Here is a 17,928-nt window from a genome sequence, read left to right as displayed (position 1 = left end):
CTGGGCACCCTGCCCAGCTTGGGAAGTGGGGAGGCTACAGGACAGATCTCACGGCCTGACCGTGCCAGCCCCGCAAGGTGGTCTGTGCGTCCTGTTCTGTCTTGGCCAGGCGGGTGGCTCTACAACCCCTACCGGTGCCCTGGGCATACCACAGGCTGGTGCACAGCACATGCAGGAAGCCATGTGCAGGCACAGACATTCAGGCACACGCGGGGCAGACACCCTGTGCAGACACACTATGTGCAGACACACTGTGTCAGTAGAAGGTGCACTAAAGTACAGATGCACAAGACCTACAGAGAAGCCCCAGTGCTGCTGAATCTGACTGCAGCTGGACCCTGGGCAGCCTGTGGGAACCCACGCTGCGATCAGATATTTAGATGGCTTCCTTAGCCTCAGGTGCACTGGATCGGTTGGTTATATGCTCTGACTTTTGGTCTTTGTCTCTTACTTTTCTTTTCAGGACACAGGAAAAAAAAGTATTGATTATTAAAAAGACAGTGTGACAAAAATAAATCTGTGACCATTCCTATGATCCCCTTCCTTCCCCAAAGCAGGAGATTCTGTGTTGCTGCAGGCTGACGTGACGCTCTACGGGAGACCTCAGCCCGCCTGCTCCTGGGTCTTGGCTTCTCTGCTCAAGCTTTAACTGGCTTTAGGAGGCAGCCTGGGCTTAGGCTTGGGAAGGGACCTGGCCCGTTGCCCTCCCCCTCAGTACCCAGGAAGACAATGGTCTGGAGATTTGAATGACCAGACACTTCTAAAAGCTCTTAGGTAGCTTTAAGATTGACATTAAAATAGCACAAAGAGGAAAACCAAACCTGTGTGCGACACAGCAATGTGCATGAGGCCAGGACGGCATGGCCCCAGTCAGCCCCACCACAGCGTGGATGCTGGAGCAGGGGACTCTTGGAAGTCCAGAAGGCAACCAAACCCCTGAGTGGGCTCAGCCTGTCCTGCAAGTGCCACAGTAGAACGTTTGGTGAGCAAAGCCAGAGTCCCAGCCAAAAGCCACCTGGCTAAGTCGGCTGACCCGCTGCACTGGAGGGAGATGTCACCTGGAACTCAGATGACACCTATGAGATTATCTAGGGATTCCAAACTCAGGGAAAATCAGCCCAGAACTTTACCAGGAGCTGTGATTTCAAAAGCCCTCTGAGAAACACCCCCAGCAACAGGCAGCATTTGCCCAAAAGACGAGCTCAAACACCTTGATTAATAGCACCTTGTGTTCTTATCAAGCTTACGGAGTATCAGCAGGGATGCTCAGATTTCAAAACCTCAGTGAAACAATCGTATTAATGTTTGCTTTAAAAACTTATAATTACAAAGACAGTTACACTTGACCACGGCCTTCCTCCTGCCCTGTGGGCCTGCCTGAAGCCCGGCTGTCACATGGCCTTGCTGACAGGGTCCCCAAAGAACAGCACCTGCGCTGACAGCGACTCCGCAGATCCGACTAGCCACTGCCGTAAGGGGACAGGGAGGAGCACTCACTGAGCCCTCTACATTTTATACCAGTGCAAAAGCTACTTGCTCGGCCCGGTCCACTGACTTTCCCGTTCATTTTGTCCCAGCAACACACCTGCTGAGACTGAGGTTGCTTGAAAGTTAATGCTCACATTTTTAAATCAATGTGTTATTTGCATTTCCTTCCTGTTAACTGCCTGTGCATGTGTTCTGCCTATTTTTTGATGGAGGTTGGTTTTTCCTTATTAAAATCTAAAGCCATTTTTCTTTACTGTTACAAATATTCTTCCCAGTTTGTCATCTGCTTTTGGACTACGGTTGTTTTTTTTTCCACTATAATAATTTAAACGTCCGTGACTGAGTTTATATCTTTCTTATACGACTTCTTTTTGTTTCTAATTGGAAAGGCATGAACTCTTGCAGTGATAATCCATCTCTTTTTCCACTAAAATGCCATGTTTCCTACGTATTAAATTCTGTGCGCATTGACCTTGCTGGATTCCACTTAGTTTGGTTGATCTTTCTGTACACGCTGGTTTCACGTGAATCTCTTTTATCTGGATGGAAGTGGCTGGTGAGTCCATCCCTGGCACTCTCCAGCACCATCAACCGACTGAAAGAAGACACGGGTTCCGGCAGAGGGAGGCTGAAATCCAGCTTGACACCTCTGTGGCCGCTAGTGCTTCCTCTCCCGAGTTAGATTCAACTACCAGGGGGAGCGGAGATGGGACTCCTGAGGCCTGGTTCCTCCCAGAGGCTGGGGTGAGGCAAGGCAGCCGCAGCCTGCGGCTGCCCCAGCTTGTCCTTGTTCCCCTGGGCATAGCCCTGGACTCCCTCCTGGCTTGTTCCTTCCACTTCAGAACTACTTCTCAGCTGTGAAAGACCCCTGGTAGGTATTCTTACTGAAGAGGCACTACAGTGGAGGTCAGTTCAGGGAGAACTGGCAGTTCTAGTTACTGGATCTTATTCAAAAGTAGGTTCTAGTATAACGTGAAATATGCCTTCCTAATGACCCCCGAGACCCCACACTGCAGCCTGTGTGTGGGACACCTCCTCAACAACATGGCAGTCAGACTCTTGTGACCTAATCAGGCAAGTGGCATGTCCACCAATGCTGAGGCACTCTCCTGGTTAGAGACAAGTTACAGAGGGGGTTACAGGAGGCTGGGAATGCTGTCCAGTGGGGCTCACCACGCACCATCTGAGGCTGCCTGCCATACCCCACCATGCTCTTTAATGATACTCACAGGGACTAGTTTTAGAATAGTACAGCTACAAACATTTTTAAAGTTACCTGCTCACTCTTCTACCCAGACTAGGGTAATACAGGAAATGTCATATGGACAAAATATATGAATTAACTAATCCATCTTTATGGAAAATAAATTTAATACTTGAAATGTTTAGTTCACTATTTTAATGTGTCACTGGCCTCTTAATAATGACAGGAATCCCAGCAGCTTGGGAGGCTAAGGAAGGAAGATCACAAGTTCAAAACCAGCCTCAGCAATAGTGAGGCATTAAGCAACTCAGTGAGACCCTGTCTCTAAATAAAATACAAAATAGGGCTGGGGATGTGGCTCAGTGGTCGACTGCCCCTGAGTTCAATCCCTGGTCCCTATCCCCCCCCAAAATGACGGAGGAAGTAGTAATGAAAAGAGTTTCCCCAAACATGGTCCTGTGGCATATGGATTTAAGAAGAGGTTCGGGGACAAGGAGCACCATATTTGTAAGAATGACCACATGCATGAACTGGCCAGAAGCAGGACCTAGGGTTGGAAGGATTCATAGCGACACATGAAATTCAACAGTCAAGTAGAAAACCTAAAAAGCTACAGTTTGCATAAAATTTGGAGAGTGAAACTATCAGAGAGCAAATGAATCTGCTGCTGTTTGTGAACAAGCGCAAAGTCAATACATCCTATCCAAAATGTGTAGTGGCTGAGAAATTCACCTTTTAGAGAACTGACATGGTAAGTTTTCATTAAATGGAAAAGACATATTTTTCTAAGATATGATTAACTGGAAAGATAATCTCATCTGGAAAGAGGCTGGGCAAATAGCTTTTGACTTCAGAATGAGGTTTTTAATCAAACCTTTATAAAATAACCTACCATGTTAAGCATTAAGTTAAAAAATTAATACCAAACAGACAAGGGAGTACAGTCACTCAAGGAACAGAGCAAATACAATGTTATGGCCCTGATATCCAAGCTTGGAGTCTGTTCTCAATTTTTTTCTGCCCACATTAACAGCACACAGAGAGCCAAGTTCCATAAAGCATATGCACTGCATATCAGGTAAGATCATCCCAACTGACTACTAAAAACAGACACATTCTTACTCCATCTCTTTTATGGATAAACTGGATCAGTTAATGATGCATATTCATCATCACCAAGTTCTGTGGAGGTGCAGGTCTTGCTTGCTGAACGTCCCACCTGGTTGATGAGAGAGACATCAACTTGTGTGGACTCCAATGAGCTCAACCGGCAAAACACATCCATCGGCAATTGGAGGGCTGTTTTATCATCAGAGAAGAATCAGACCTTTAAAGCAGCCCCACAAGATGTTCCATTTTCCTCAATTCTGCCCAGAGTCATCTCTATTCTCTGCAACTGGATGCTAAAGTCAGGAAAAGTAGGGTTAGACTTTTTCAACTGATTTTTGTGTGACTTCACCTCTCCAAGTTTAGTTTTTCCATTGTTAAAGACAAGTTTCAACTTCATAAGCCAGGCCAGGCCCACCTCTTGCCCCTATAAACCTGTCTGTCCAAGAGGCTGCTGCCGAATTTGGAGGCTGTAGCCGAAGGAAGGGCTCTGTCCCAGCCTCCCTGCCATAAAAGGCCCAACATCTATCAAGTTATTGAGAACTAAGCACGACTAAGTGGCATGAGGGGCACTCCTGGCACATTGCAGGTACTCAGAAATCAATCACTTCTTACAATCAGGAAATGTGTGTGGAGGACATTGATAAGAAGCTAGGTAAGAAATACTTGAGGGAAGGGTGGAGACCCTCCTAAGAAGCATAAACTTGCTGGCAGTGGAGAGAAGGAGCAGCTGGACACCTGCATCAGGATGGTGAGCAGAGAGCCTTCCAGAATGGGGGAGCACAGTGAATGTGCTGGACGCTGGCAGCCAGCGGCAGTATCCGTGCTGTGCAAGGTGCTCTCCAAGTGCTGGGAGTACAGGTTGGGCAGAAGGCCAGGTCTTCTTCTTCCAGGGTTGTTCCCTACAAGAGACAGACAATTAACTAGCAAACAAGTCAGCAAGAAAGGCATGAGGTGGAGACGAGGGATTGTACACAGAGCTGTGCCACACGAGGAGGGAAAGGAAGGTACTGCCTTGGAGAGGGTGGTGAGGGTGAGTCAGCCTGGCAAAGTTCTGGAGAAGAGCTTGGCTCCATTGGAAAGGCAGGAGGCTGGCACAGCAGGGGATGGAGGGGGGGGGAGGGGATGAGGGCCTCCTGGCCCCAGGAACTTTGTGTGCACCTCTGCCTATGATGGAGAGTGTTCCAGAGCCAAGGAGTCTGTCGAGATGCTGCTGCTCAGACTGCTGGGGCAAATGGTGGAGACAGCTGTAGGACACGGTTCAGGGAGCCAATGTGAGGGACAAGGGTCAGACACCCAGCCAGGGCTTTGACTAAGTCACAAGACAGTGGTGAGGCAGCATCTGGGACAGGCAGGGCCTCTCAGGTCTGAGAGGTTTCCCTGATGGCAAAGTGGCCTCTAAGGTAGAGTGAAGACCTCCACGTGTGGAGGGACAGGAGAGAGCCTCCGGGCGGGGGGCTGGAGGGCTGCCAGCCTGCTGGAGGGCTCCACCCACCCCTTCCCACCCCTGCTCTGGAGAAAAGCAGCTCTGAAGGTAATCTGTGCTTTCTACTGTGGGCAATGAGCTAAAGGCAGAAGGAACCAAGATGAGGCTTCTCAGGGGAGAGGAAGCTGTGACAGAGAAAAATCGAGAACAGATTCGAAGCTTGGATATCCCTAGCAGGATGAGGCGATACGCTAATCTTTATGACAGCACACAAAAAGGCTCAATGGAAATTAAGTTTATTTTTGGACTTATCACATTAAAATATATGCCATATTTATTAGGAATATATCATCAATGCAAAAATAGAACTCTCTTCTCCCTGAAAAGTTAATACAATTCTATGGACTGGATACATGATATGTTAGTCAGGTCTTCAGGGTTAACTTCTCAAAACCAAGAATATCTACAGTTGTACACATCAATTTATCATACAAAATATATACAACAGCATAATCGTAGTGTAGAAAAAAAGAAGTTGCAAAAATATAACTTATGTAATTTACTTTACAAAAAAATGAGTTCTTGTTAATCTTTTTCAAGGGCTTCACCAGTCAGTCGCACAGCAACACTCTTGCCTTCATCTGTCTGAATAATGAGCAAAGCTTCAAATTTGCCAGCGGACTTCGGCCTGAAGTGCACGGGGATGTGGATGTAATGCCGGGCTCTGCAAAGGAAGGAAACGGCAGCAGTGAGGTCAGCAGGACCAGCTGTCTGCATGGCCCAAGCAGCACCAGCTTGATGAGAACCAAGTCACTCTCTGCAGAAATCCATTTCTAATTTCTTTGATTTATTATTTAATAAAACACTGGTACAAAGGAGAGAAAGAACTAAAATTGGTGTAGCTGGGCTATAGAGAGCTTGTCTAGTATGCATAAGGCCCCTGGGTTTGATCCCTAGCATCATAGAAAGGTAAAATAAAATGGGATTGAAATAGTGTCACATCTATATTCCTGGCTTTTCAACAGAAAAAGGGAAACGAGATCTGACTTCTTACATGTTGAGCTTCCTGCTACCTGCAAAAACAGGTCACTGTCCACCTGAGGAAGGGTGAAGAGAAACTCAAAGACCCAGAGCTCAGGCTACTCTTAACTTGGGAGCACGCCACACCGGAAGGACAGCTGGCTGTCCCTGCATTTCCATCACTGTGCAGTTTTGCTCTAAGAATCACATGAAACCTCAGTCAGAGCCTTAAAACTAACTTATTTTATGCAGAGTCAGACAATAAGTGTCCACATTTAAAAGCTATATTGTGGGGAGTTTATGTCCACAAAACTGTCCCCCCAAATATGCCTTCCTGGCCGCACAGGTACTTCACATACAGCCTAAATGTTGTCGTCACCTTTCTGTCTCCATTGTCTCAAGAGCCTTCAGACTTTTCCTCACAGAAAGGCACCTCACCCTAGTGTCCTCCCAGACCACACATCTTCAAGTGGGGGGGGGTCACAGTGACATATGCTCTTGTTTGTTGTCTTTCCCGACATCGACAAAGCCCATATTGAGGGATAGAGATTTAGAAAACTGACTTCCAGCCCTTTTCCTTGCATAAGGACATATATATATTTATCTTTACCTACCTATAGCAGGGGCAGGCATCCCTCTGTCTCCAGGGGCTGGCTCCAGGACCCCATGGACACCCAAGCCCAGAAGCTCTGGAGTTCCTGCTATAGTGTCATATAGTTCTCACATGTGACCTGTGTGCATCCTCTACTACGTCATCTCTAGACACAATGCAAACAATACGCACACACGTAGTGGTTTTACTGAGCTGGTTAGGGATCATAAGAGGCCTGTACATGTTCGGCACAGTTTTTTCTGAATATTTTCAATTCATAGTTGGTAATGCATGGATTCAGAGGGTGGACTTCACGTGTGTCTGAACAGCAAAGACACAGATGTGTATCTCTATGGCTACCTGTACATTCTTTCTTACTTATTTGTGGAGCTGTGGATTAATACCAAAGCTTTCTGCATGTGAGGCAAGTGCTGTTTCACCCAGCTTATCCCCAACTTCCATAGTTTTACTTAAAGTCTGGGTTATTTTCTCCAAACGCATATACTTCACCATATCAAAGCTAATGTGCTTTTTATTTTTTAAATGAAATCTAGTCCATGCATTAACTACAATTTTTGTCTGTCATGTTAGCATTTCAGAACTCAGAAGTTGCCAACTTAAGAGACTCTCTCACTAATAATTCATTGGAAATAATGAAGTAGCCCAAAATAAATCTCTCAAAGAGCCCATTATTAATGAATTTTAATATAGGACATAGTAGTATCCTATGTTCAACTAAGAAATGGTCTTTAAAAATGTACTGTGATAAAATGTGTCACCTCCCTTTGGTACCTGATAACCTAAAGTACAGATATTTGAATTAACCAGAATATAATTCAGAAAGAACCATGAGCTTAACCTCTCTCTTCGATACCCCCAGCAAGATGGACATATTTAAGACACTACTTTGTACCATTATTAACTGTTTCATCCGCCTCTTCACATATGTGGGAAAACAAGAAAAGTATGCCAAGCTCACAGGAAGCCTGGTTCAATCTTCTTAGTAGCTCATGACTGACAGGACAGCAAACATACACAGAGCCGAAACTTGGAGAGCACCACACACACCAGCCCATCTCACTCCCCACAGGCCCTGCTTACGCAGAAAGGGCTTAGCAGAACCTAGCAATTCTATCTATTTAATTTGTCTTCATAAGTTTTCTCCCCCACCTCTAATTTCAAAGGAGCACTTTTTGTAGAAAAAAGCTAGCAATATTAGTACACTCAAGGTACCATCATTATCAAAGAAACCGAAAAAAATACAAATGATTTGTTCCTGTGCCATCAGCAGAGATCCAACAGCTCACTGATGATTCCTGACTGTGGATTCTGTGTGAACCGTCCTTCCCTCTGAAATGACACAGTGGGGCTTGCCAGCTCAGAAGGAGCTCGCCAGCAGCTTGCTGTGGGTGTGGACATGGGGCACAGACCAGTTGAAACCCACTGGCTCCAACTCTCATCGAGGACAGATGTGCACAGAACCACCGATTACAAGGGGGATCTGGGGATTCAATGGAAACATGAACAAGTTTTTTTCTAAAGACACAAGAGATGCTCAATTAAGGGCCCCCAAAAGAATCTTTATCCAAGAAAATGTTACCAATGTTTCTCCCATTCTGTCACTTTATGGGGGTGAAATAGCCCCGCCTTTGCACTGGGCCTAACTCCTGTGACTTCCGGGATCTCGTCTGCCTCTGTGTGCTGCAGTCAGCAGATAGCCCGAGGGACACACCACTTGTACCCATGAGTGCAGGGACTAGCCAATACAGCCCAGCAGGCCCTGCGGCTGTGGCCAGCGTGTGCCGTGACCTGCAGATCACTAAGCCCTCTTCATTCTACAGCGTGCTTAGAAGTGTCACTGAGGAGACCATGTGCTAGTAAGTAGAAAACGTGATCAGTGAAAGACGGGCACTGTTCCTCAGGGTTCTACGAACACAGCTTTTGCTCCACTTGCCAGAGCAAGCCAACTGTCACTCTTAGCAATCACTTTCTAGGAGTACCTTTGTCCAGCGTGTCCAGTGTTGGGGATAGACACAACAGCCCTCAACCCACAGGAAGAATGAGTGCCCGCTGCTTCATTTTGTATGCTGCTGTCCTGCTGCCCGGAATGGGGAGAAAGCCGGCCATTCCACCTGATCCACGCCACCTATGGGTGTGTCATTCCTCTTGGCTACACAGGTCATTCACTCACTGTGAAAGCCCCTGCTGGGGTATGTAATGCTGTGCACCCACCCCATGGTCACATGGTGATGGTGAGTGTTGACTAACACTTTCAGGAAACTCTTGACTTGAACAACATAAGTACTTGGCCACTAATGAAGTACAAAACTATCTCATTTTAATTTGTCTTCAGGGTGTTAAAGTCTAAAGGCAAATTTAAATTTAAGTATGCTTGAAGTGGACAGACAAAATGTATCTTGTGATGCTATTTAAAACGCTGGCTCATCTGAACTGCCCATGGTCTGCTGAACTTAGAAGTCTGTTCTTGTGTGGAAGTTTCCTCAGAAGCTGTCAGCATGGCCCAGGCTCTGACTTAGGGCAGCACTGGGTCAGCAAGTCCACAGTCACCCCCACAAACACCTCTATTTCCAAATGATGACGACTTCCATTTCAAAACTCGAACAGGATGAAACTAAAGAGGTGCTATCTCATGCCAAAGTTGTGGATTTCTCATCACTCCCACCATGTCTGTAATGGAGCAGGTAGAATCTACACGAAGAGCAGAAAACCACCATCATATCCAAGCAGCTTCACACAGAAAGAGGGAGCCTGCTTAACGATTGATTCCATTTCAATTTAGATACCGACCATGTTCCATAAACATGAGACCTCAAATGACAGCCAACTGTAACTGTAGTAAATGCACTCGAGTGAATGTTTGTGTGTTTAAAAATTTCAACAAACTTTTATGTTGAAATCTTCCGGTCACAGGTGAGTGCCCACGGGAGGCCCCAGGGAGAGAAGGGCCAATGGGCAGGAAGAGGGCCTCACCAGATACCAAATCTGCTGCCACCTTGATCTTGGCCTGCTGTTATTTGTGAGCTATCTGTGATGGTACTGTTACAGCAGAGCAAATGGACTTGGCTGGCACAGACGCATTATCCATCCCCAACCCACCTCCCATCTCTCTGCCTGCCTGGTTCAGCTCCCACACTCCACTGCGACACTACCGCAACGGACCAAGACCAGTCCTTCTGCAAAGGCCAAAACACAGCTGATCTGGCTTACAGATTCTAGCTGAAGAGCACTGTAAAAACATCTATGGGAAAAAAAGTAAACAAATATACAATACACAATATCTAAGGAGAACCACAATGTGTTCAGTGACGAAAGTTGCAAAGTGTCTGTTTAATTAACTCCTGGTAGGTTCTGACTTCCTCATCCTCTAACCTTGAAGTAGAAAGCAGTGACACAAAGCTCAGCAATTTAACCAGCCACTTTAAACATGATTCTTTACCAAAACTACAGATGAGGTGAATGTAATTATTGTTTTTAAAAAGGTTGATACTAAGCTCTTCAAGAGGACTTTTTTTTGAAAATGGAACTTTTTTTTAGAAGCTTTTTTCTTGTTGTTGTTAAAGTCATTTTTCAAAAATAAGAAGCTGAGCATGTTGGCATACACCTGTAATTCAAGAGGCTGAGGCAGGAAGATCATAAGTTTGAGGCCAGCTTTGAAAATTTAGTAAGACTCTATCTCAAAATGAAAAATAACACTAGATAGGGATGTGGCTTAGTGGTGAAGCTACCCCTAGTTCAATCCTTAGTACTGCAAAACAAACAAATCAATCCTGGAATAAATAGAGGCACCTACAGAGACCTGATGAGGAGCAGGAGGACACTAACATCTGCTTATGTCCACACGCTCTGACACTGTTATCCCCCCCGCCCCCCCTCCTCTCCCAATTCCTTGCTGTCAGAAGAAGCATCATCTCCATTTTGCAAATAAAGAAACTGAGGCTTAGAGAGATTAAACACATGATAATTTTCTACGTGCACTGACTGCTGAGTTTGCAGAAATGAAATCTAAAGTTTTTGCCTTTATGGCAGTCTCCCAGGAGGGAAAGGAAGTGTTCAGCCCACAGGTAGATAGCAATGTCTGACAGAACAGAGCATGGAAGGGCACTGAAGAGAGGACAGCGAGAACAGAGGGAAGCAGCACAGAGAAGAGTCCTTGACCAAGCCATCTGTCCAGCCTCTCTCAGAGAGCACTGCTGGTCAAAGGGAGTCCTGAAATGCTTGCAGAATTGTTTTGTACTTTCACAGCACAGGTCATGTTTCTGGAATAGCTCCCTAACACTAAAATGAGAGATTCTTTAGTACTAAGCCCAATGGAACCCTACTGTTAAATTCTAGAAAATAGTGATACCCCTGTTTGAGATTTCAACTTAAATGTACAAATAGAAAAAGAGAAATCAGCAAGAATGATAAGAAATAAGGCTGTGTGGGAAGAGCTGAGGGAAGTTAATCTGTTAAAGGCTGCAGACCAACCAACAGGAGAGTTGCCACTCCCCAACACACACTGCAGCCTTGGCTACCCTCATCACCAGCAGGGCCACGTGTGGTGTTCATACATGGGCTTCCCCGACTTTCACCCCAAGCCATCCAGAAGAAGCAATTACTCCTCCTTTGGACCACTCTTCTATCCCAGAGCTCTGCTCACTTTCTGAATTCTGCCTCTCTTATCTACAGCCTACGTGGTTCAATGTAAGCAAAGCTTTCCTTCCTCCAGAGTTTATAAAAATACTCTAGGCTCTAGAGTTGGTAGACATTTTCTAGCTCTATCTGGTCTTACTGCTGGGGATTTATGAAAACTTGTACTAGGACTTGGTCCTTTTTCTGACTAACATTTATAATAACTCAATAAGCCCATTTACTTCAGAGGTCAGGGGAGGGAAGACAAGAAGTAGGGCCCTGATATAAGAATATTACAAGGTATCTGAAGAATGATAAATGAAAAAATACAATAAAAAGCTTTACCAATTAACCAGAAAAAGTTTTGTCCTAATTAATGAAAATTTAAGTCTTTGGTTCTCAGTATACCACCAGTGAAAACATCATTTGAAGCATGAATTCTAAAAGTTAAGCATGAGATCATTAAGATATTGATGAAGTGGCAAAATCCTTAGTGAGAGAAATCACATGCTGGCCCAATACTGCCAGGCTGCCACGTGCCAAGTGCAGAGCACCCCGACACATGCCCTCGCAGGCACCTTCCCTTTTGCTACTTGTGCAGATGCATGGGCTGAAAGCTCTGTGCTACTGGTATTGACAACAGGGGCTAGGACAGAGGAGGCTCTTTCGTACCCTACTCCCCGGACACAAGTCCTGCACCACAGAGAACATTACGATTTCTGACAAACTCACCTCAAAGAGTATTTGGAATGTTTGATGTAGAAAGGCTCTTGAGGAGTCAAAAACTTCAGCTGGAATTCAACAGGAAATACTTCATGAAGTTATGCAAATTAGGCACTTGAGCATATATCAAACATACTCTATATTGCTTTAACTGAAGATACATTGTACAGAAAAAAGTTAAAAATTAAAATATTAAAACAATTTTGATTTTTAAATACAGGATCCTAATTTCAATTATTTTTTTTCCAATACAGTATAGGGCATTTAAGAAATTAATTAATTAAAACCTAAATGTACTATCTAGAGTACTTTTAATCAACAGGAAAATGTTTATCCAATAGCTGAATCTATCTTTTCCCAAACCCACTGGAATCTCCCAACTTACTGCATGTGTAATGAAAGAATTATTTCGCAAATTGACTTTTAGTGTCCTTGATTCTCCAACTCTGGTTGGCAGAAATGTGTACACATCTTCTGGGGCATAGACTCCTCGGTGATTCAAGTCCACTAGCCTGTTTTGGAAACAAGTTTGAAAGGTAACTATGTGAAACCTATATAACAAACTCTTTATCAAACTTTGTGGTGCTGCCTTATAATGGCACCTACCTGATCTACATGAGTGATGTCTACAGGGGGGCTCTCACAATAGTGCCGTTAGGTGACACTCTTGGGGCGCTGCTTTTTCCTCCCCTCCTAGTAAACCTGGCTCACCTCTCTGCAGTCCTTCCCCAAGGGTCAAGTGACCCTCCCTCCAGGCAGTCCCATGCTGCAGGGAGCTCCTCAACACGCTGACTTGTATGGAGGCTCGGGCAGCCTCTGGCAGCATCCCCTATCTGCAGTCGTGACACCCTCCCTCCCTCTGGACACCTCCAAAACATCCCAGGTTCTGCAACACAAGACTAAATCCATGATGTCTACTCAGACCTGGTCCTCCTACAGTTCCTGTCCTAGGGATGGTTCTGACAGCCATCCCGACATCCTCTTCCCTCTCACATCCTTGGGTCTACACCATGGAGGTCTCATGGTCTCCCTCCGAGTTTTCGCACCCCCTCAACACCACCTCCCTCCTGGACACAGATATAGCGGTCGGCTCGTGTGCATGCCTAGGCTTGCTATGACTCAGCCCACACTATGGCAGAGGAAGCTCTATAAACACAGAAGACCATGTCACTCCACGGCTCCCAGCAGCTCTCCAGAGAAGCAGCCCTGCTCCCGCTCGCACAAGGCCTGCTGCGGTCTGCACAACACACACATCGAGCCTCCTGTCGTGCCTCTCCCTTCCCACATGGGCTCAGAGCCCACAATCTCCACTGGTCTCTACACAGGGGAACCCAGAGACCAGGGGAACCCGTCTGCCCCTTTCACTGGGCCATGTCCACCCATCCTCCTTAAGTGTCCCTTTTCAAGGAAGCTCTTTCCAGCTACCACAGACAAGCAACTTCGGCCATGCTTCCCATTTACTTCTCTCCGGTCCTCTCCATGGTTTGCAATCAAATGTGCTGTGGCTCCTCCTGCAGGAGGAGTCCCCGGAGGTGGGACCAGGGGAGTCCCTCTGAGTCCCCCCTCTCAGCCCACCAAACAGCAAGTGGAGGGAGACGGGTGGAAGTCAGTGCTGTGCTGGGAGCACAGTGTGCTCTAGTTAAGGTTTCTAATTTCTCCCAAAATATATTATTACTCCTATTAGAAAATAAGTGACCAAATTTATAGTAAATTTAGCAGATGCTTAACATATTTTTTCTTTTAAGCACCTTATTCCAAAACTAAATTAAGCTTAATTATTAATTAGGATAAATAGAAAAATTTCATTAGGTAGGATTTTTTTAATATCATTATTAAAGGTGTATAAATTTTAAAGTTTTTAAGAATATACTTGCATATTCTACTTGTGGGGGTGTAAAATGGCAGTCATTGTGGGAAAATGGGGCAATTTATTTTAAACTTAAATACACACTAAGCAGTGATCCACCAATGTGAGTAAAATCACGTTACGCTTACTCCAAATAAAAACATATATCCACAAAAATGCCATATAATAATGTTAATATATCTTGATTCATAATAGGTCCAAATTATGAGACACCTAAGCGTCAACAGAAAAATGAATAAATTGTGTTGTGATCATATAAAGGAATACTAAACAATAAAAAAACTATAGATATATTCGATAGCATGAATGAATCTCAGAAAACTCTCTGATGGAAAAAGACACGAAGAGTGTATGTGTACATGACATTCAAACAAAACTAATCCGTGATGATAGAAACTGGAGCAGAACAAATCTGGACCACAAAAGGACACACTGAGAACTTTTTTTTTAGGGTAAGGCTAGGTTGGGGTGTAACTCAGGGGCAGAGCAACTACCTAGCATGTCATGAGGCCCTAGGTTCCAACCCTAGGACCCAAAAACAAAAACAAAAAAGAACCTTCTGAGGTGAGAGGCACACTCTGTTTCGTACCTTGACTGGCATGGTAGAGGCCCATGTGGAAACACAGGTGAAGTCACTGAGCCTCTTACTGACCACAGCAAGCCTCTTACTGACTACTGACCCCCAAGATGACCACCAACACACCTGGGCAGGACACCAGAGGTCTCTGACACAGCACGTCTTCGAGGAGTGAGTGCATTATCCACTTTAATGAGGGTGTCTGTGGAAGGGTGTGCATTTTCAGGCTTGTTTTCAGCTCTGACACTCTGTGTGAAAAATCACAAGGTGGGAAGGAGAAATGAACACTCTAGAAAATATACATTGACATTTTGTAATTCTATCATTTCCTTTAAACTTTTTAAAGACTTATGATTTTAAAAACTTCTGAACTACTAGTTCTAGTAGTTTGTCTAGTCTGTCTAGTCTGTCTAAAAGTTTGTCTACTTTGTCTAGTCTCCCTTTCTTCTTTCCTTTTTATGCGTATGCACACATACACACAGATACCATCATATAATGAAGTCAAACACTAGTTTTATGAAGTTTATGAACAAGTGAGCCAAACCCTGACTTCAAACGTATCAATTAATACAGAGAAGAAAATTTAAAAATTAGTGAAACTGAGCAGGGTATGGTGGCACACGCCTGCAATCCCAGCAGCTAGGGAGCTGAGGATCGTGAGTTCAAAGCCAGTCTCAGCAATTTAGCCAGACCCTAAGCAACTCAATGAGACCCTATCTCTAAATAAAACACAAAACAGGGCTGGGGATATGGCTCAGTGGTCAAGTGCCCCTGAGTTCAATCCCTAGCACCAAAAAAAAAAAAAAAAAAAAAAAAAAAGAATTAATGAGAATGAAATAATATCAGAAAAATATTCTCCATCTTCAGAAGTTTTTCACCCAGGTTTCACTTTAATACACAAACAATTTGGCTAACTGCAGTTTAATACTCACTTGTCCTGAGAACTGGACTCTTAACGTGTGCTTTTTGTGAGGCTCTTTAACAGGATGACACTCAACATCCCAAAACTGGGCATAATCCCCTCTATCTCTGGGCAAAAACGTGATGGAGACCTATAAGACACACCCAGAAGAAATGTTCATACCCTGAACACCACACACATGCAGTTAGATTAGCAATACAAAATTTTGGTATTAAAAACTAAAGGAACAAATGCTTTTGCAATGGTTAGTTTGCTTAGTAATTCAAAGAGAATTTGAACAGTTTTATTTCCACTGGGCTCAGTATTTACACCAGGTACTTTTGTTTAAGGCTTTATACAACACATTCCTCAAAATTCACAGTATACATTTTGGAGAAAAAGTTTCAAAGTACTAGAGCAGTCAAGCACAAGACCCCGGGGTGGGGAAAGTCCTACCAGAAAAACAATCTGGCTTTTGACCAACATGCTTATGGCCCCCTCTGCTGGCCATAATGCACAAGGACAAAGCTGCAGAGATAGGGTTGGAGGCTACCAGGAAGAACAAGGGAAGAGCTGGGACTCAGTGATCAGAGCACCAGCAGAGCCAGCTGTCCTGATGACACAGTTCAAGGTCACACACAAACCTGCATGTGTACAACCTGTGAAAAGCTCAATGAGAAGGCTGTGAAACACACACACACACACACACACACACACACACACACACACACACACACACAGTCCTGGGGATTGAACCCAGGGGTGCTATACCACTGAGCTACATTCCCAGCCTTTTTTTTTTTTTTGAGACAGGGTTTTAATAACTGCCGAGGCTGGCCTTGAACTTCAATCCTCCTGCCTCTGCCTCCCAAATCAAGGGGATTACAGGTGTGTGCCACCACACCCTGAAAAGAAGTTATGAATATTTTTGAAATGGTATTTTATGCCATTTACCAGTGTCAAGAGCTTCAGCTTTATCAAAGATTTCAGCGTTGATAATACTGATCACCAGTTCAACTAACAATGAGTCAGAATCTGTGTTTGAACCTAAATGTGATATATGTAAGTGACCTCATTTCTACCCCTGAAGAACACAAGAAGCCTCCAAGCAGCTGGAGGTGAAGGCTTCTGACAGACAGGAGGATAGGCAGGCCTGTCAGGTGATGGCAGCCCAAGGAGGGGACTAAACTCTAAAGAGGGCCCAGACTCCGATGAGGAAGCAAGGGCGGAAATGCCAAGGAGACTCCTAACCACAATCACACCTGTCAGACACCCAACACAAAGAGCAAAGAAAAAGACGGATAACATTGCCTGTAATATTAGGTAACACTGAGAACTCTGATGCTTACTATCCTCATATCACACAACCAATGTTTCAAAAAAAAAATATTGTGTCTGCTACTTTAAGAACAAGGTTGTAACTACCTTTCCCCCCTGCCGTTCACTATTATATACATAGGTGATTGTGCCATAGGGTAATACTTTCCTAAATGGACTCTGAATAATGTGTTTTGCTAATTTCCTTAATACAAATTAAGTGATGAGGCCTAGAAGCCATCTGACACATTTACCAACTACCTGCAAAGTGATAAATAATAAGTTCAACCCTTGATTTTTGTTGTTTGACATGCCAAACAACAAAAATCAAGACCCTCACAGAGCTTATGCTGCTGTTACGTATTTTATGAAAGGGATAAACTCTAGGGACACAATCTAGCCCACACCTTCTCTTTCCTACAGCTTTCCTGAGACACAATTCACATGCCATACTTTATTTATATATTTATATAAACACCCCCAAGCATACAATGTCTTGCGTCTTAAACACCTTCTTTGGCTGGGCTGCCCAGTCCTTAGAGACAGCCAGGGCCTGGGTAGGGGCATGCCTTAGATATGCAAACTCACTCACACAGAACCCATCCTGAGAAGCAGGGCTTCCCTCTGTCAATCAGCTGACACTTGGCCAAAATTTATCAAGCTAGCCAATCCCAACCTGCTCACTTGCCCTGCCTTGTTTTCCTATGGGAATCTCACGAGCAGCTGTGGTATGAGCTACCCCTGGTTCCCGTTTTCTGCCATCTGAACACCTTGCTGACTGCTCCTCCTTCCAGCTTGGCATGAGTAACCTCTGAGACCAGTGAGAACAATAAACCTTGATTTTCTTATGCCTCCCTTGTGTCCCTTTATAGCAGCAACTGACTGTGGAAGAACACAGAACACCGCACAGGTTACCCAGGCCAAAGGCAGTCAGTGGTTTTCAGTGCATTTAGACAACTGTGAACCATGAACCAGTCTTAAGATATTTCCAACAATCCCAAAGGAAGTCCTACACCATCAGCAGCCACTCCCCATCCTCCCATGGTCTAAATGGACTTCAGCTCTTGGGATGAA

At 44.8% G+C, this 17,928-nt stretch overlaps 1 protein-coding gene and 1 long non-coding RNA gene across 11 annotated transcripts in view; both read right to left on the bottom strand.

Annotated features, from left to right (window-relative positions):
• Positions 1-3,534: 3,534 nt before the first annotated feature.
• LOC144369981 (uncharacterized) lies at positions 3,535-5,317 on the bottom strand. The gene is made up of 2 exons (XR_013429863.1): positions 4,961-5,317; positions 3,535-4,701 (listed from the first exon to the last, which is right to left on the bottom strand). It is a non-coding gene; the product is annotated as an uncharacterized LOC144369981 (long non-coding RNA).
• Positions 5,318-5,505: 188 nt separating this feature from the next.
• Cep192 (centrosomal protein 192) overlaps positions 5,506-17,928 on the bottom strand; it is a 111,002-nt gene continuing 98,579 nt past the window's right edge. For 9 of the 10 annotated variants that reach the window (XM_078030481.1, XM_078030485.1, XM_078030486.1 and 6 more), the window contains 5 exons: positions 15,569-15,688; positions 14,763-14,884; positions 12,578-12,704; positions 12,202-12,260; positions 5,506-5,949 (listed from right to left, as the gene is read on the bottom strand). In XM_078030481.1, the coding sequence (XP_077886607.1) occupies positions 5,811-5,949; positions 12,202-12,260; positions 12,578-12,704; positions 14,763-14,884; positions 15,569-15,688 (567 nt within the window). In that variant the 3' untranslated portion in view covers positions 5,506-5,810. Of the gene's footprint in view, positions 5,950-12,201; positions 12,261-12,577; positions 12,705-14,762; positions 14,885-15,568; positions 15,689-17,928 lie in introns of those variants that run through there. The other variant, XR_013429861.1, reaches the window with a different exon arrangement.

The sequence above is a fragment of the Ictidomys tridecemlineatus genome, chromosome 13 (assembly GCF_052094955.1).
Source record: "Ictidomys tridecemlineatus isolate mIctTri1 chromosome 13, mIctTri1.hap1, whole genome shotgun sequence".
NCBI lineage: Eukaryota > Metazoa > Chordata > Mammalia > Rodentia > Sciuridae > Ictidomys > Ictidomys tridecemlineatus.
Note: the sequence above shows the minus strand (reverse complement) of the source record. Positions and strands in the feature narration are given on the sequence as shown.